General features: G+C 43.9%; 1 protein-coding gene across 2 annotated transcripts in view; it reads right to left on the reverse strand.

The window, feature by feature from the left end:
• Nucleotides 1–20,576, reverse strand: part of bcr (BCR activator of RhoGEF and GTPase) — a 60,151-nt gene that overhangs the window by 21,025 nt on the left and 18,550 nt on the right. For both annotated transcript variants that reach the window (XM_086135111.1, XM_086135110.1), the window contains 3 exons: nucleotides 7,530–7,714; nucleotides 3,335–3,439; nucleotides 2,596–2,781 (listed from right to left, as the gene is read on the reverse strand). In XM_086135111.1, coding sequence (XP_085991237.1) covers nucleotides 2,596–2,781; nucleotides 3,335–3,439; nucleotides 7,530–7,714 — 476 coding nt within the window. The remainder of the gene's footprint in view (nucleotides 1–2,595; nucleotides 2,782–3,334; nucleotides 3,440–7,529; nucleotides 7,715–20,576) is intronic.

Genomic DNA, 20,576 nt, shown 5'->3' on the forward strand with positions numbered 1-20,576 from the left:
ACAGAGTGGCTCCAGAAGAAGCATATGGCTTTTGATGACGTAGAAGTCGGATGAGCGCGAACGACGCATCCATATTGCAGACGCATTCGATATATATACGATTTATATCTACACAAAAAAAGGCCTGGCCCATATTTGAAAATACTGGATTTTTTTTTTTTTGTACCGTGCACGCTGCTTGGAAAAAAAAAAAACCGGATCCATATGATGTCACATATAAACCAAAAAAAAAAAAATCCAAATTGACCCGCAGTGCGACTGGAGCAAAACACTCACTTCACTCAATCAAATACACCACATTTTGTAACTTTTCCAAAATAAGCAGACTCCAAATATTCAGCGGGGGATCAAAGGAAAATGTTTCTCATCCATTTGAGTTTCCTGACGCAGCCATTACAAAGAACAAAACAATTTGAGAGGTCCTTATGCTGCTCAATACCATCTGTTCAATTGGCCGCAACCATAGAGATATTACACACCATGCAAGTGAAGATGTCGCCCCGCAGTTTCTGCACGGAAGCATTAAAAACACACACACACACACGCACACACACACACACACACACACACACACACACACACACACACACACACACAAAGCGTTCACTTTGGGCGGCGTGCGGTTACCCGCTTGACTCAGTCGGGTTAAAGCATCCATGAAGCGTATCCTCAGTGGAGTACACCTCAACGGTGTAATAATTGAACCTTATTTTCAGCCTTCAAACATGTGCCCTTGACACTCATGCTTACGATCTGTCACCTTTGCCTCTTCCTCCTCCTGGTTCGGATGTTTCGGGATTCCTAAACCCGTCAAAGCTGTGAGCCTTAAATCCACTTGCCATCCTTTACTCGGCTCGAGATGACTCCGCTAAAAATCTCCGCCTCCGTTCCTCGCTTCTCCGGCTCTCATCTAATCTTATCCTCTAATACGGCCACTGTGGTGTAGACTTTTAACTCGTCATTTTTATGATGAAATGAACAAATGAGCCGTCGCTGAAGGGAGCGGGGAAGAAGATGCGCGAGTAAATGTCAGCAAGAACACGTGTGCACTAATGAGGACATTGAGCGTAAGCAGTTTGTGTCAAAGAGGAGTGAAGGATGATACACGGTGGAGCTTGAAACAATCTTCAGGCTGACTGTAATTGTTTCACGTTTGAGTGTGAAGTGGTAAAATGCTCGCCCTGACCCAACCAAACGGTTACCCTATCATTTTGTCAAAAATTAGCAGTATGGATGGATGCCGCCAACAGGCGTGTTTTCGCAGAACGCGATGTACTTCCTGCTTTGGTCGAGGAATCATGGGAAATGTAGTCCTGGTTTAACGCTGCGGTCACCGGTTTGACGAAACATAAACTGAGCTTTTAGGTGGCATATTTCCGATGTGACAATGTGGGGTCGGAACCGGCGCCAGGTAGATGACGGAGCCAGCCTCCAATAGCCATTAATCGGAAATAATTTAATAATAGATTTCCGGTAATGAAAAACAGTAACTAAGGCAGTGACTGAGCATGCTATCTTGTGCTGTGATGACTCTCTTGTGAGGACTCTTTAGTTCGCAGCGCGCATTTCATAACCTCTAATTTCCTATGTCGGGAATTCTGGTAAACTGCGGACCCCATGTAGAGCCATAACCACTGCATATTTCCGCTACAGTTGCAGTTACAGAGGCTTTCTAGTACTTTCCATGGGTCAGGAGCCGTCTGTTCAGCAGATACCAGGTCATATTTTACATCATAACATTTCACTACGTCTGCTCCACAGAGGTCAACGCCATACAACCTGGTCCCTTTTTTTTTTTTTTTTTTGCACAGTCGGCCAATGGAGGTGGGAGAGGTCATTATAGTGGTGCTGCGTCGTCACTTCTGAACCAAACTGCAACACTGCCCTCATACAGTTTACTGGGATTCATTTCTGGCTGCGTGGAGGCTATCTCATTAGGAAGGAAGGAAGAGGACGACTAGATGGCAGAAAACCAATATTCCACAAGTGACGCCGAGAGAGAGAGAGAGAGAGAGAGAGAGAGAGAGAGAGAGAGCTGTGTTTAGAGACACAAAGCATACAGAGCAGCGACCGGTCTCAGCTGCGGCTCCGTTGAGGCAAAAAAGGCAGCATTGTGAAACAAGCTTGCGACTCCCCCTCTGTGTGTGTGCGTGCTAGAGCATGAGAGAGCATGAGAGGGCAGGACAAAAAAAAAAGGGGGCCGAATAAGGCCAACAGCAGTGAGTAATGGGCAAGCATTTTGGAGAGCATTAACGACCAATTCATTGTGGGTTAATTGAGCCGCTGTGCAAGTGATTAAGAAGAGCAGCGTACATGTGGCTCTGACATCACTGGCGGGCAACAACTGGAGGACCGACAGAGGGAGAGTAAAACAGAATCGGGTACACAATTCGGGAACACTTGCAGAAACGCTTCATCCAATCAGAGCAGTTCCTCAGTTATGATAAGTATTCAGGATTTTTAATCAGGAAAAGTAGCTGTGATGTGCTGTCTTGAGTTTTGGGGGATCAGGCTTTTCACTTTGAATCACTGGTGCGGCACAAGCAAAGACACACACGCAGACTTCTGGCATTCTTTCAGTAGGCTCAGACTCACCAGTTTTTGGAAAAGATCCCCGACTCTCTGGTGGTGGCCCCATTGCTGGACGCGGGGCAGGAGTCCATCGTAGAACTCCTTGTGGATCTCGTAGAGCTCAGGCACTTTGAAGAAGATGGTCTCGATCTGGGACACGGAGAGCACGGGCTGCGACGTTGTGGCCGCCGCTTTCAAAGGCTTCATGGGCTGAAAGGGAGGGAAGCAAAAGAGCTGTGAAAATATGACCAACATCTGTTAGCAAACCAAATAATAAATAAACACCCAATCTGCAACCCGAAACCTAAGGAAATCGAGGTAATGTTGGTTTGCGGGAAATGGGGAAACTCGCATTACATTGTGGGATATGGCGGCCATTTTCCAGCGAATTGTATCCATGGAGAATGTGAACAAAGCGGAGTAGTCACGCACCGAGGAAGCCGGGAAATGGGATTTATTTCGAGCATGAAGCTTTTGCTATCACAAACAGCAGAGAGTTGTCGTATCCGCAGCGGACACTCGATGGCAGGGGCTTGGGCTTGGGAGTGCTAGCTAGCCGTCGCTTGTTTATCTCAAAAACGGTTTTTATTATTTGAACTTTCCATCTACTTTTGACAATTGGTTTTCAAGCACAACAAGTTCCATCAACCCGGCTCAAAAAAGGTGTAAAATAACTCCAGACTACAGCAGACGAGATGAGTCACTGATCTACCAGACTGCTAAGTAGAGAAAACGAGTCGTGCATGTGTGCGCGCGCACTCACCAGAAGCAGTGCCTCCAGGTGACTGAGGTATGTTTCTTCACTGGCCAAAATCCCAGACAGAACCCACTTCCTCATTTCCAAGCCTTTCTCCACATCACATTCCGCCTGCAACAAACAAAGCACGTTAAAATGAATTTCTTGTTTTTGTTGTTTGTTTGTTTTTTGGGGGGGAAATGGGGCAAAACATGTGGGATTAATACTGTTCAATAAATAACAACTCGACATAATAAGGTCTAGGCTTTCTTCGAGAAATCCTTCATCGGACTCCCCCGCCGTAGGGCCGGTCAAAGCTCGCCGAGGAGAACGATCGTGAAAGAAAACAGACAGACAGACTGCGAGATTCCTCGGGCTGCCTTGCGATGAAATAACTGAAACAGGCAGGGTGTCCCAGAGGTGGAGGAAGCATCGTAGAAATACCTGTGTGTGTGACTGAATGAGAGAGAGTATACACACAAAACTTCGGGTGGAAGCATCCCGTCCTTTAGGCTACGAGAAGAGGAAAGAGAGGATGAAAGAGAAAGAGACAGAGACTAGGGCACCCACACACACAAGAATAAAGTGCAGACATAAACAAAGACCCCGGCACGAATTTGTCTCTTTGGTTGGGACTGAGAAAGAGAGACGGTACACAAGTGGAGAAAGAGGAGTGACAACTGAACTTGTAAGTCCACCGTCGGGATTTACTGTTTGCATTGTAAACTCTTGGCTTTGCACACGTTCTGGAATACACTCAAAGTGACTCAGGGATATCGCTAACGTTGCTGTCACATCCACCACCTAAGGTACAGGTGTCAAAGTCAAGGCCCGGGGCCCAGATCTGGCCCGCCACATCATTTTATGTGGCCCGCGAAAGCAAATCAAGAGTGTCAAGTTCCATGATGCTTGCTTAAAGTCTGAACCAAAATTTCAAATTGTCACATGTAATCCACAATAACAGTCATTATTCTTGACTTCTGATTTTAAAACGAGTTATCCATCCATTTGTTGTGCACTCTGTATGTAACATGTGAAGGTGATTAAACGTTTATATGGTTTCCCAAAATTCATAACGGCCCTCCAAGGGAAACCGTAACTACAATGTGGCCCGCGACAAAAATGAGTTTGACACCCCTGACCTAAGGTGTGTGTTAGCGGGGAGAAAAAGGTCAACCACAAGTGCGCGAAACATGAAAAACATCTGGAATTATTTCCTTAGTTACCGTATTTTCAGCTCTATAAGGTGCACCTAAAAGCATTCAATTTTCCCAAAAGCTGACAGTGCGCCCTATAATCCGTTGTGCCTTATATATGGTGTGACAGTCTCTTTATATTCCCCATTGCGTTGTTTCCCTGTTCGTGTTCGGATGCCATCTTGTTGCGATTATGACCAGGAACCAATTGTAACCGAAAAGGGTTCCGCCCGACGCAAATTGACATTTGCATTCACCAACACACACTCAAACAGACTTTGCTAGATCTGTGCAGCCATTATGAAACGAAGATAATACCAAAATCAATACAGTGTACCGTTATAATTTTGACACCTAGGTTTATATTGGGATATGTGCCATTTACCATGAATGAATTCAGTCAGTGATAAGAATTGTAAGCCATAATAACCCAGAATGATGGCTGAGTAAAAAAAGAGTACAATTTAGGGACACACACAATCCACAATATGATGTTTTAAAAAAAAAAGAATCAATTGCTAACCTTTCATTTTGGCCAAACAGAAGCCTGAGAGTCGTCGTATTCAAATGCGCATTCAGTGGCTACAGCTCAGGAGGCGCACTTGGAAACTGACCAGCATCCATTGTAAAAACATTATTAGCGACCTCGGCCTCCGTTTGCCACAGAGTACAGGAGAACGTCTGCTCCGATAAACACTCAGATTGCAATCCATGCCCCGTGATGCACTTTATTAACCGTTCAAAATTTCTATTTCACCTCGTCTAAGCCGTTTAAGCATCCCTTTTCTGACAAGCATTGCTTGGCGAAATCCCTAACGAGATTGCTTTCCGTCTCTTGGCGTGTCTGCTCTGTAATGGAGCCGTCACAGAGCCATCCTCGGCTGTCGGGAAAATGGTGATATTTTCCTCAACGTGGCATTACTTCCGCTTATTTAATTTCATGTGCATGCGGATGTCAGAAAAGGTTGTTCAGGAGCAGATGTGTACAACGACGCCGCTGAACAGAATGATGAGGGGAATTCAAATTAGGCAGGAGAGATTGTACAGACTAGTCGACTCATCGACTAGCCACTTGTATAAACAGATGAGTGCACTGAAGGGAAAACACACCGCTGTGTTGGTCCCAGAACAAGGATACCGTAGGTTTCACTATTTGCATATTACCTGGCTGTCCCTGCGTCGAGATTTTTTTTCCCCGTGGCTGGGAAATACCATCACGCGACAGAAAGAGAGCCTTCATTCAGCCCATGTAGATGCCCTTGCATTGTAATGTGTAACGTACAATTGCATGAGCTCTGCAAAGTTGGAGGATGGAGATTATTGCGGAGAATTCCCTCCCTCCTGTAATCTAAATAAAATATAGAGTACCGTACTAAAAAAAATAAAAATGTCGACGACGTCAACATCAGGGACTAGTCAACACAGGCTCGATTTTCATCACGTTTATGTCGATGTTAGAAAAATCTGAGTCATGCATATCCTAATAGGCAGTTAGATATATTACTAATTGTGTGTGTGTGTGTGTGGGGCGGGGGGGGGCAATTCTTAAACAAAATGGTAAAGCTAAGACGGACCCATTGGGACTTTAATCGTTCATCCATCCCCCTATTATCCTGTTCAAGGTCATAGGGAGAACTGAGTCTATCCCAGCAGGCCACACACGAAGCTATTTCTTAAAAGCGTATTTTCCTAGCTTGGGGGTTAAAAACAAAAGGCGCCCACAAACTACACCCCCCACCCCCCTCCAAAAAAATGTCCACACGATAACACATTTGTTCTACCTCAAATGCATTTTGGGCCAAACAGAAGCCTAAAAAGCTGACATGATTACACATTCTGAAGCCTCCATTCCTTATACATGATGTTTAAAATGAGCACTGGTCTCAGGCTTTGCAGAAACTCAAAAACAAGCCAAAAAGTTCATTCAGTCTTCCCCGTCAACACACAGACATAGAAAACAAAAATCACCTTTAAAGGCCCCAGATATGTGAACCACGACAGCAACCGAGGACTTGATAAAAAATAAAATAAATCAAGTCAAACATGAAAGATGGCCATTTCTTATTGAAACTCGGGGAAAGAGACCACACAGCATCCATCGATCATCTGACCTTGGCCTTTCTCCCAGTCAGATTATGGTGGGGAAGGGGAGTCACAGTTTAAAAATAAAAAAAAGTTCCGTTTCAGACGGTGATGACTCATCACAGCGACGTCATGAAGCCTCAACTCTATAATTAGCCAATCGCAGCTCGCATGGGCTCTGACTCAGTTGGAAAAGCAGACTTTTGGGAGAGGCGGGAGGTGGAGGCGTCTGTACAAGGGCAAACCAAGGATGTGTTAACTCCACTCTCATGATATTGACTGAAAAGAATTTCAGGCTACTGTGGGAATTTCATGTGACGGATAATTGTCGATGTAGGCGAAACCCCTTTTAAAAAGCGTTACTCGCTGCTTGGGCACACGTTGATAGAAACGACGCGAAACTTTGCTGAATCTGCATCAATGTGCATTTCCTTTGCAAGCTTTTCATCAGATGTCACGGATGATTTTCACTCTTGGACAGAAAACAGAGACGACAATAAATTTGCCTATTGTCTAAAATGAGAACCAGGCCGCCTCTGAAAACGGATGACTTGCATCATCTGCGCATGACAGCTCCCGAGGCTGCAAGTCAGACAGCGATCCTCCCAAACGGCAGAATTTGATTTCTTGTCAATTGACAAGCGTTTTGATGAGACTGGATTCCTGTAAAAAAAAAAAAAAGAACGGCCGACCACTCTCAAAGTATTGAGGTCGAAGGAAGACGTGGATAGACAACAAATTACAACCCGATCAAATGAGATTTAATATCACCTGTACAACGTTTTAATTGTCATTTTCAATATGAATGGAATATTTCTTCCAAATATCCAAACTGGATCAGGCGTTTGGATGAAAGCGAGTGAAATAAACAAATGGATACATTCTGGTCCATGGCAAAGCTGAGTTCATAAAAATCCGGGAAAAGGAGAAATGACAACACTGACCGACTTTGCGGACTCCAGCGATCCCGAGGAGAGGGTGTCCCGACTGCTTCGGCTCTTGGAGCTCAAGTGAGGTGAGGAAGAAGGCGAGTCGTCGATGTACGGCAGGATGTCGTGGTGCCGCCGCTGCTCCTCGGCACGGTCGGCGTCGTAGCCGTAAGATGGTGGCGTCCCGGTGTAATGGCCATCTGCCAATGGGCACAAAACAAACATTGGTTACTGTTAAAAAAAAAAAAAAAAATCAAAGTAAATTATTAAGGTGTAAAATTGATGCAACAAACAAAAGTTAAGCTTTTTTTTGTTTTTCCTCTTCTCTTGCCTTCAATCTTTTTACAACGGCCAAAAATATTTTTTCGGATCTGTTGATAGGTTATCTGTCTTTTTGTTCAACAAACAAACCAACAACGTGTCCGCAAATTTTATTCAATTTAATAATGGATATTGATTGCTGATTACGTGTTTCCAAGCTTTTCTTTTGCAAATAGCCTTGGCCACCCCATGCCCCACCAATGGAAAGTTCCCCCACACCCACATCATCAAAACGGTGCCATTTCTTCACTCTTCATGAACCAGGTACTCACCAGCTAACATACAGAGTGACAGACAAACAAAAAAAATTTTTAAAGCCTTGAGAGCAGATGTTGTAAAAGTGGATCAAGGTAATTCGAATAACCTCAATCTTGAACCAGTGCAAAGTGTCTCTCATTATATGCACCAAAGGCAATTGAGCTGGATGCAAAACAAAACTACAGCCTCTACACCGCGTTGGTGTGTCACAACGATCCTCGCTGGAGCCCAATGTTGTGGCTTGGTGCGCTGCCACGCGCGCACACACAAACGTTTGGGGGCGTGTTAAAATACTTCCAGGAGGCGAGAGTCAGCAGTTGTGGGAATGCGGCGTAGCAGCTGAAGGGAAGACTTCAAGCATCCTTGAGAGAGTCACCAAGGGTATTTTGCTTACCGCCTCCTACTCGTCTTGCTTTCGACAAAAGCTGGCCTGGCCTCCCGTGTGCTGACTAATCACAGAAACACTATGCAGATAAGGGCGAGAACTAAAGCGCCAAGTGGTGCGCAGACCTTCAACAAGCTCGGGAAATCGGAAATTGGATTAGGATCTTAAGAGTTACTCTTCGCTGATGAAATCAAGGCAAACAGAAAATTCCCTCTCAACCAATCTTAATAACAGCCCGCAATTTTTTACGCATGAGTCAGAACAAGCTGTAGTCTATCACAAACCTATGCTATCTGTAGCAGTGAGTATTTTATGAAAAATACTTCTGGGTCATACTAATCAAATGAAAAACAGCAAATAAGGTGCGAACTGAGCTTTAGTGAACTGATTCTTGCATTGTGCGCATTTCTGACCTCAAAAGCTCATAAGTGCATGCAGTGGGGAGTCTTGCGGTGTTGTTTGAATAGCCTTGTTGGTGTTTGTGACATTCTGGCATTTCTGTTTGACTGTGAGCTACGCCGAGACAAAACACTGAACACATCGTGGACGTCCTTACAAAACCGCAAACCCAAGAGTTAAAATAAAAAACCCCAGTTGCTTGGTTTTCAAAAAATGTTACGTATGACAAACACTGACAATCGAAGGGCCAAAACAACACAGTTTTTTTTTCAGTTTTCAGTCCAGAACAGTCTTGTGTCTACTCCCCCTTAGTGGTTTATTCAGGGACACAAGAGGCATCGGGATGCAAGGGTTAAGAGCCAGCCGCCAACACAGAGTTTGGCGGAAGGGCGGCTCCACCTCCTCATTGTTGGGTACCCAAAAGAGACACAAAATTTGTGTGTGTGTGTGTGTGTGTGTGTGTGTGTGTGAGGTGTCCAGGGGACATGTGACCTTCAGCCCACCCACCGTTTGGGCCAGATCCTGGCGACTGGTTGTGGGTGGCGGCTGCCCACCGGGTCCGCCATGCAGGACCAACATAGATGCTTTGGGTAAGTGTGTGTTAATGTGAGTGTGTGTGTAGTGCGCCTCTGTCTGCAAAATCAAACCTTGAACCAAAGCGAACAGACTCCTCCTGCTTATTGTGAATTACTTTTTGCCCTTGTTGTGCTGGTGTACCGTTATTTATATGCACGCAGGTATGACCATGACTTCTCACGACTGGAGTCATCATGGTTTTTGGAATGAACCAGTGGGATATAGAAAACATGAACGTGAGTCTGGAAATATCAGCCCATTGCTGCTTCTCCAAAATAGCTGCACAACCTCATATTCCATCCACCTAGCTTTGGAAAAATGTAGTCATGGGACACACTGAGGCTGTGTGTGTGTTTTTGTGTGTGGAATGCCTTTTAGTGCCCGCAGGCCAAAAACACAGCATCCACACAACTTTTCTTTTTTGTTTGTTTTGTTTTTTTGGTTTATGCCGGTGACCACCTCTTGGTTTGAAAGCAGCGCACACTCAGAGCTGAAACCACATAATGAATAATAATGCTCAAGTGACGAATAAATATGGAAAGAAAGAGTGACAAATGAATCACGGCAGTGTTGACGAAATGTTGTGCGTCAGGGGAGTATTTACGCGTTTCACCGGGGAAACGGCAAAAAGCTAAACAACTTTGGGCTTTTTGTCTGTCGTGACACAATGCCACCCGTCTTTTTCTTTCTCGAAACAAATGAACAAATTCCACTTACTTTGCCTCTTTATCGATGTGTATAGGTTAATATCATTGTCCAATGAAAAGCAGGTAAATCAAACCCCGCCCCCTCCAATTATTTATTTATAAACAGTTTCAATTACAAGGAAAAACAATTGTGGGGGAAAAATATGTGTTTCCGAAAAGAAAAAAAATGAGGTAAAAAGTTTTTCATTGGACAGGTATGACGCTACATGCATACAACTGCATCGAAAACCATGAACCCAATAGCTATCATATTTAGTTTAAAAAAATGCATTTTGTTGTTTTTATTCAGAAATCAAATCATATTTTAGTTTTTGTGGGGTGGCGGAGGATTGATTTAAAAAAAATTAATATGGAAAGAAATGCCTTTTCCTCAAAATAAAAAACTGAAAATTTTAATTTATTATTTTTAAGATTAAAAAAAAAAGGAAATGAATGCTTTTCTCAGACATGGATGACACTGCATATACTCACACTCAACCATGAAAAAAAAATTCCAATTTTTTAAATAGAAAAAAAGTAAAACCATTTGCTTGGTATTTTGTGTCAAAAATTCAGAAAAAAAGTCTAGGTGTACATGACAAAAAGGAACGGAAATTTATTTTCTTTTTTCAGAGATAGAAGGCATGAAAGTTAGGCGAGACAAAATTTGGAGACACGTGCTTTTCCTTGGACGGCAACCAAAAACCACAAGACAAATGTGGGTGTGTACAATGAGAAGGCAATTGCACATGTATTTTTCATAACACCAGCTGGCTGTTTTCTGCTACTAGCGCCAAATCTTGTAGGGAGTAAGTTACTATCTTTATGTTCATGTAGCCAGATGACTTTGTTCTACTGAGTAGCTGTGTTGTTACCTGCAATGTGTTAGTGCAAATTGCAGGAATTGTCAGAGTGTAAACTGGAATTTCCACCGACACGAGTCTTTAGTCTGACCTTCTTTTGTCCTAAAGCTTCTTCTATTCCCAACTCGGGTCAACCATTCATCTCCTACGCTGCATGTCTGCATGCTTAAGCATCCCTGTACAGTATACAGTATCTCTTGTCTTTTTTTTCTTTTTTTTTTTTAATCCAACGTGTTCATTTTTTTTTCCTTGCTAGGAAACCGCCCGTGTATCCTCTGATGTTGCGGCATATACAGCTGGCATCCTCATGCTCCTCGCAGCACATTATCTTCCTTACATTCCCCTCCTCCCATGCCTCATGTCTCCCGGAACCACACGTCCCCCCCCCCCCCCCCACCTTTACAAATGTAACAGAAAAGCCTAGAGAGCAAGGAAAACACACGGAGGTTCCCAACAGAGATGGCATGAAAGACCGCCAAGGCATCGATTACTTCCTAGAAGTACGAGCCAAATTCTGCGTTGAAGCACAAAAATAAGAACTGTTTACCGATGTACACACCCACATTCAATGTTTACATGGTAACAAGTACTGGGGACGGCAAACGGGCCTTTTTTCCCCTGCTGCAGGTGGGAAAAAAAAAACAATCACACTGGGAATAGGTGGAGTATGACTGTCATGACAATATTTTTTTTTTCTCAAAAATAACCCGCCTATGGTTCCAATGATACGATGCCCTGCATCATTGCTGTGTAGCTAGTTGGTCACAGATCCACCTTAAGCAATAAATACATTTTGATACTAGGAAAACCAAATTCTGCTGCCCGCAATCTTTTTTTTTAAATTTGCATTTTCTCAATGACACCATTAATATCTGCTCATAAGTTGCGTAGTAGACACAGCTAGTTGCTAATAGTTAGCCTAGAATTACACATATCAAGGCCTAGCTTGGTTGTTCCCTTAAAATGCTACAAAAAGTACAATACATAAAAAACACCCTTTTGTTATGGAACATACTATAAACGTAACTAACGTCTTTTTTGTTCGAATGAATCGAACAATCTGTTAAATCGCGAGTCGACTTTCTGTTTCCCTCTGTACTCAATCCGGGATTTCTAATTTGAAAAAAAAAAGGAAAATGTCTGTATCAATTTGGCCAGAAATTACCTTTTCATTGGTTTTGAAAATTAATAATGTTCTGTATATTTTTTTTCAGTAAAATGATACAATATAAAAATAAAGCTAATGGCTAGTCTCGTATTAGCTATCATAGCTGCAGCTAGCTATCCCTTAAAAGTGGTGCTAATAATATATTTAGAAATGTACCTACAGTGTAAATACAGTGTGATGCGTCTTGAATAAAGTTGAATTTGAGCTAGTGACATATTTCTGTGATTCCATGATTATCTCGTGACAAATTAGGAGCTCTAGCCACTAGCGAACTGCGGTTATTCATATTATGCCAACACAGTTCAAACGTTTATTCATTAATACACAGCTTGAGAAAGATCACTTTTTTATTTTTTTAACTTGGGTTACACTACAATCTGTCCTATTTGGCTCTCGGCCATAATGGCTCTGTGCATACTCACAGAAGTGCATTAGCGAAAAGCGATAAATGAGATAAGCATCACTTAAAAGGCTTGTCTGAGTTCAACTGAGCTCAAGAGAGCTGTGACCTTCGCACAAAGAAGACAAGCGTCGCCTGGAGGGAGGGGGGGGGGGGTGGAAGTAAACAGAAAGATGGCAGAAGGAGACGACACAAGGCGTTGCTAATTCTCAAGTCTCATCAGCGAGGAAATGATTATTAACAAAGAGAAGATGGAGAAAATGAAGCCGGAGAGAAATTGAAAAACGGTGGGGGACTGAGAGATTCCCAACGGCGTCCCGCCACCCCCCCCCCCCCTTGCCCTTAGGCACTCAACATGGCTGCCATAAATCTGTTCTCGGCAACCGTCACTTTTATTGGACCCTGGGAGGAAACCAGTCATCTTAACACTGCTAATACTGCGCCATCCCTCACACACATACACATTCGCACTCACATTAATGCACCCACCCAGCCTCATTTAGCAACATTTTCAGAGTGGTACGGTTCAGATCAGCCTACCACGGTATATCTCGGAATTGTAGCACATCAAGCTAGTCATACACGATACATACAATGGTGTCACACACATGTGTTGCAGTGCAATTATTCCAACAAAAAGGAAGACAACAACGGAGCATTTGGAATTCTTTCATTCAAGATTTGTGTGAGGAAAAGGGATCATTGGTCCATTCCAAGTTCACAGAGAAGTTACAGTCTTGTTACTTATAAATAAGTTCTATGTCAACTAATCAACAGAACAGAGCGCATTGCTTATAGCTCCACTCCTTAGGTCTTGTCCTGCACCCAAAATTGACACGACCGTAATTTGGTCCCCTTTAAACTTTTGACCAGGGCAGTCCTAACAAGAATTTGACTGATTGTTCAGATTTCTTGTGTCAAATTGATTTAGTCTTGAATGTGACACTATTTTAGTCAAGACTAAGTAACGACATCAAGAAAACGACGCACGAGGGCAAAACAGAGACGATGCAGTCTCCAAATGTAACAAAAGCACTGTTGATTCAGTCGAGGATAATCTACGACCTAAGAAAAGACATTTAAACAACATTAGCATCTAAAAGGGAGTTATATTGCCCATAGTCAATCAAGGTAATTTAGTCCTGCACACCAAAATACGGTCCAGGAACATGTACAAGGTCCAACTGTACCCGACAAGAATAATTCACGCAGCGAGTTGACAGAGGCTACCTCCCTCCTCCCTTGAAAGCTGATACATGTACAGAGTGTCAGAAGCTGTTAATCTTATTAAACAGATGAGGCCTGGATCTTGGAGGTAAACAAATAAAGATGAAATCCAGTTTTTAATCGTACAATCCCGCAGTTTACCAACCAAAATCGGGTTCACAGACAGTTCATATACCTTGCGTGAGAGAGGAGTGACAGTCGGTTCTTTTATCGCCTGAGCGTCCAATTTAAAGACAATTTAGCACCTAGCAGTGGGGGCTGGTAATAAAGTGGAAAGCCATGGCAATGAAAGCAGAGTCAAAGACAGAGCGCGGTTGGGGGTGGCGGCGACACCCGTCAAGATATAAAATGAATCCGTGAGCAGTGATTCTGGTTCAAAGCCCCCCGGTGTGCGCGCAGGCACTTGATGACTGGTAACTTAATAAATGTATTTTTGTTTCTCATTAGGGGTCACACAAAGTGAATACCTGTACTTCAGTGATGAATAAACAGAGGTTAACCTATAGCCCTAAAAGGTAGACTATTGGTTAAGAGCTAACACCTTTCCGACAAGAAAAGTCAGCTCGCCATGATTCAAATGGCTCTCGATGGAATTCAACTCCATCATCCGGAAATTTGGGCCATACTCACATTTCAGCGACCTTCCATGTTTTGCATGGTAGGTGTATCAGAAGCCTAGACGGTAGAAAGGCACGGAAGAAATTGCGAACGGATGCCACAGAATGAGGGTATTCAAACAAGAAGACGACCAAGGGTAGTTCCATCCAAAAAAAAAATCCACATCAATGAAAAGCTAACCTCTCCGGCACAGCTCGTAAAATCTGCAAGAGAAGACAGGCTAAAAGTGTTGTGATGAAAAGAAAGACATTTAACTCCAGCGGGCAAATCACACACACACAGTACAGACTCTTGAATCGTTGCGTCACGTGAGGAATAATTACACAGCCGATCATCGTGACTGACATGAGGGTTGTGAGTCCAACTGTATAAACACACACAACGCACAGTAGCATGGAGAAGTCCTGTCAGCTTGCCCAGACAATTATATATTTTTTAACCATCCTTTCATATTTGCTCTCCTTCCTGTTGCAAGTTCCTCTGATCGCTTTGGAGGAGAACGGATGTTTCAGTGGAAACACACACTCAAACACACACACTGCCAGACAAACCTTTGATTCCGGAAGCGTCTGCCCGTGTCTTCAATGTCAGCCACTCAAGTCCGAACGAAAAAGACTCATTACGCACGCAGGAGCCCGGAGCATTATTATGAGCGTGTTCAAATTGCTGCAGAGACTCTGATTAATAATACACCATACGAAATTACCATCGCAACGATGGAGCGCACTCATTAGTCCACACTTTCTACTGGCAGAGCTAGCGAAATATAAAAGATGCCTGGTTTCAGTCTGCAGATAGAAGCCGATTGGCCTTAAATCATCTGCTCTAGTATTCATATATGTGACCAAAGTGATTACGAGGAGGAAAGAATGATTGGTAAAAGCCGACAAAAGCAAACATCCTTGGATCAGTTCTTTATAAAATGCCAGGCAAAAACCACTTCTGAGACAACGTGGACTGAAGGAGGCAAAAAAAAAAAAACGATGAGGACTCAGTTCAAAGTTAAATAACCATCATTTTTATTCTTTATTCTTAGTTTTTTTTACATTATGCACAACTCTCATTTATTGCGCAATGATATAATTGTAACGACATATTTTGATGCATTTTTATGCTTTAGAAAACATTTATGTCTGAATTTTGGGGTGGCTTGGAACGGATTAGGGCATTTACATGGAAAATGCGCCTCTACTTACAAAATGTTCTAGTTAAGAAATTTCTCACAGAACCAATTCATTCCGTAAGTAGAGGTACCACTGTATTTATTTGCATGCAACTCTACTCCTCCTATTACGTCAGCTTCTTTATCTTTGCTCGGCTTTACAGGTCTACCAACCCTGCGGTTCCGATTGCGTCAGCATGCTTTTTTTCCCCTCACACTTTATTTTAGTTGATCCGGTCTGCATTGAGACCGTGGCTGTGATAAATTTTGAGGGCCTCCCTCTTTAATGTATCATGAGCACCGTGGCGCCGGGGTTCGATGCTGCGGGGGTTAGCGTGCGGTCTCATTAATTTAGCAACACTGAAAGCTGGCACTTCAATCTCCACGGCTGTGCGCAAAACATCCTCAACTCGTGTGGGTTTTAAATGTACTGGGGAAAAATAGAATGGATGGATCGGACTGAGACGCTAATTGCATGTTTCCACATTTACTTTATCTTTGATCATGCTGAGAGTGGGTGAGGGGGAGGTTTCGGGGAGGGGGGGGGGGGGGGGGGGTTACTTCACCCACTCAAAGCAAACACAAGCAACAGGCTGTACTTTGAAAGTTTGCCGGGGGTGACTCACTTTCTTCGTTTTTGTGGAGGGGTGGACGCATAGCTCCATTTTGGCGTGTCAACACTGTGGCATCCGTTTAATTTTTCAGTGAACACTCGAGGTTTCGACACGTAGATAGAAAAAGAGCGCAATTGTCCAAGGATAAGTCGTTGCATATAAACTAGCACATCAATTCAGCCAAATTAAAGACAGAATTCGCATTTTTGTCCCATGAGTACACAAAGCTACAATCTGGGATTCTGCTTTCCTGTGTGGAGTTTGCATGTTCTCCCCGTGCCTGTGTGGCTTTTCTCCGGGTACTCCGGGTTGCAGGCTGATTGAACACTCTAAATTGTCGCGAGGAGTGAGTGTTCGTGTCTGTATGCCCTGCGATTGGCTGGCAACCAGTTCAGGGTGTCCCCCGCCTACTGCCCGAAGACGGCTGGGATAGGCTCCAGCACCCCCCCTGCGACCCTTGTGAGGATGAAGCGGATCGGAAAATGCATGGATGGATGGATAAATGGATGTATCGGATGCCGGAGGCTCTTGATAGCCCATGTGGAGTGAAGGTGAAAGGTTTAAGGTTGGCACACTGAAGTGGGAGGCAAAGGTCACATTTTGTAACTATGCGCCTGCATGCTGTATCTGCGTCTCTGTGCGTCGATGCCCACATGGGGCGGATGCTTGTATGGCAGGTAACGTTGCTTTGCCGCGCTTCAGATCATCTCCATGACAAACATCAGGCAGCCACATTGCTTTTGAAGTAAGAAGCATTCATCTTTCTTTTTCTCCCCTAATTCTAAATAACGCCGTGTGCTTCCACACAGACTGTCTTGCGAGACATCGGGATTTCATTTTCCATTTTTATGAACCCATAATCTGATCCGGAGCTTCATTACATCCTAGTGTCAGTAAAAATCTTTCATCATGAGGCTGGTTCGTTTCCTGACAAAGCATAATGAGGATGGCCGCAATGATGTTTTGTTGAATTTGTTTCTTTGTGTCATCATTCAAAACGAGAGAATCGTTTCTATTGAGCGATTGACTTATTTCATCAATTTGATGAGTTTTTAAAGACAGATGTTTAACTACAAATGACAGATTTTCTCTGTTTTATGCTATAATGTGTTAATGTGTAAAAAATGGCAGGTGACAAATGTTTAAGTCTTAGCAGAGATGTCATGATGCCTTGTCTAAATTGATCCCCCCCGTGTTGTAAATCCAATTTTAAATCATGCCTCATGTAAACGTGCGGCATCGAACTGGCACGGAAGGGACTTTCGCCTCTGCCGGAGACGTGAAGGCCTGCAGTGGGACACTTATCTCAGACAAACAGCCGAGGCAACACAAAGGGCTTCGATCTGCTGAATCGCGGGTCAAACACAAGGCGCCGCATCATTGCCGCTCAGGGCCATAAAGTGCCAGAGCTTTATGCCCGCGCTGTTCAGGGGACGCGAATTAGGAATTTGCTAAACAGGCCATAGAGATTTGCCAAAGCCCGTCTCCCGGGGAACTGTTGCCGGGGGTTACCATAGCCAACAAGAAGAGCATTTCATTCCCAAATGGGTACCGTGCCAGACCGAAAGACAGACTTGATTCACGCCGATTAGTCGTAAAGTGGTCAACATTACCAGGTGAAAAAATTAATTCATATCCCATGTGAATCTGAAATAAGTTTATTTTGGGCTCTAATGAGCAAACAAAAGCTTCAAAATGTTTGCGCTTAATTTAAGCGCGGGCAAGAAGAAAAAGTGTATTCCAAACATGAAATTTGCTCACATCGAACCCCCACCCACAGTCTAGCCTCTTTAAACTGGCAGAGTGCCAGTCGGACTGTCTGCCAGTTTGAAGCATCCCCAGCATCGTATTACCTGCAGCAAACGCTCGATTGGTGCCATTATGGAACTAAAAGCCTTCACGGACACGCAACATGATTTCCAAACGCCCTCCCGCAGACAGTGTCTTCTCAAATTCACACCAATAAAGGTACAAAAACATGATCCTAACGTGAAGGGCAATGATTTTAATTTCTATTTGTTTCCATTTGGATCGAAACATCTGTTTAGTCGTCTTCCAATTGACACGCATGTCTCATGAGAGCTTGATGGAAGGACCAACAATAGCCGCATTGTAATATGACAAAGGCTATGTGATTGAAGGACGCACCTCTCCACAGAGGTATTCATTATTGGATGCGTTTTATCGAGGCCCGGTCTCCTTGGCAACAGGACACGACACAGGAAAGTTCATGGCAGCGCATGTGTGCGTGCGTTCTTTATCGAAGGCCCCCCTGAAAAGGCACGCAGGCAAACGGATTGAGTCATTGGGTTTGTTGTTGTTTTCAGCTCTTCATTTTCTCATCTAGTGACGAATCATTCGACTGCAGAAGTGCCGATATTACGAACTCCCACGTGTTTATCAGGAGTTTCTTTGAACAATGGCCACTTTTGTCATTTTGAAATTATAATTCTTTACATTTATGATGGGAAGCAATACAATTGTGGCATCGTGGTCTGCCTCAGATACGAAAGGTTCTGGGCTAGAGCCTTAGATGTTCACTTTGTGAATTGCAAAAACATGCGGATTCGATTTCATCGACGACTTTGAATTGTCCATAGATGGCAAACGCGATGGTGCACGGCCGTCTATGAGCCCTGCGATTGACTGACAGCCAATCCAGGATGTCCCGGGCCTGTCGCCCAATGTTAGCTATAATAGGCTTGAGCTCAGCAGTGAGCCGAGGAAGTGCGATCTAAAACAGGTGGAAGGATGGATATCATTAGAAGCGTCTATACGGGGGGAATAAAACAAAAAGAGATGAATAGTTCATTCTTCCCAAAGGCATTAAATGCTTAAGGCAAGACACACAGGAATCGGTGTGACTTTCTTGTCTGGTGCCTTGAGGGGAAATAATTCGATTTGTCCTTAAAGAAATAAGGAAGCAGTCAAACATGAGCGGAGTGTCTGCAAGACACAACTTTGAGAAGGACTGCCTGCCACTCCAAACCACTACTGTCTGTTTGTTTTTCCTCCTGTAATCCTTTCCAATCGACGTCTATCGTCTTCTACCGCACATCAAACCTCAAAGCTTGACTGCCTCCATTCCTCTTTCGCCGCTTTGTTTTCCTTTCGTGTTATCGTGGCGCTAGCGGTAACATTAGCATGCTTATGTAATGTGACACCACAGGCAGGTGAGGGCATGGCAACGCTCTGAAAGTGATGCACGCCCACGGATGCCATTCGAATATACAAGAGAGCATTCAGCCATGAAAGTACTTTTAGAGCGCCGGTAGCTACAGCCACTTCCTAGCTTAAAATATGCTTGCCTGAGGGGGGTGGGGGGGAAACACACCAGCATATTTCTTTCTGGTTTTAAGTGATATGACAACAGACTGCGTGAACATACATAAGCATACAAACTACGAGGCACCGTAAGGTGTGTAGAAGATGACTGAACTGTTGTCTCCATTCTACCAGCATCTTCTGTGTACTAGCTAACATCTTCTGTGTACTCGCTAACAGATGGGTCCAAGGATGAACACCAATACAGAAATATGTTTTGTTCACACCCCAATTCAGCCTTGATAGAAGTCACTTCCAAATTCAGAAGCTCACTGTCTGCCTACTGCGCCGCAAAGAACAACAGTAAAAAATGGTGGCCGTTTACGTGGAGAACGCATTGAGAATGGGTTGTGTCAAACATGTCATTATAATTCTGGAAGCCTGACTAAAATGTCCGCTAAAATGTTCCCTGACTGTGAAAAGTACAAGCAGCAAATTGAAAAGAAAAGAAAAAAAACAAATCAGCGTGTCACATTATTGGAGTAAACAGTGAAGGAAAGGCCATAAGGCTTCCTGTACACATTCACACAAAGAAATTCTCAAAGGCTGTGCACGTGTGCGTCGATGTAACGACGAGGGAAGGTAGAGCAGGTGGGGGTGGGGCAGCTTCTCGTCGAAACGCTGCAATTTCTCCACCACCGGACAGATGTGCAGCGAATCACAGTCCCACAATCCTTGTAACCATGAAACATGGGCATTCGCGGGCGCACACACGCTGAACGAAACAATTTCCTTGTGCGGTCCAGCCAAAATATCAACTGAAAGAGAAATCTCCACGCAATATAAAGGTGGGATGCTGAGTGCGGGGCCAAACGAAAGGTCGAAATAATAAGACACGCACACAAAGCCGTCGGCGCACAGGCATGAAAATGCCACATGGCACGGCAGACAGCTAAAAAGGAGGAACTGCAGTAGAAGAACAAAGTAGTCATCATGTCTGTGAGGCGTATGTGTGACAATGAATCAGACACATCTAACCACCGTTTGTGTGTGCTTGTGCTTGGCAGGATGGAAGCACAGGGGAATAAACTGAGAATACCGAACGTTCAGTCAGTCAAGAA

The sequence above is a fragment of the Hippocampus guttulatus genome, chromosome 17 (assembly GCF_054856545.1).
Source record: "Hippocampus guttulatus isolate MCC_2025c chromosome 17, RoL_Hgut_1.0, whole genome shotgun sequence".
Classification (NCBI taxonomy): Eukaryota; Metazoa; Chordata; class Actinopteri; order Syngnathiformes; family Syngnathidae; genus Hippocampus; species Hippocampus guttulatus.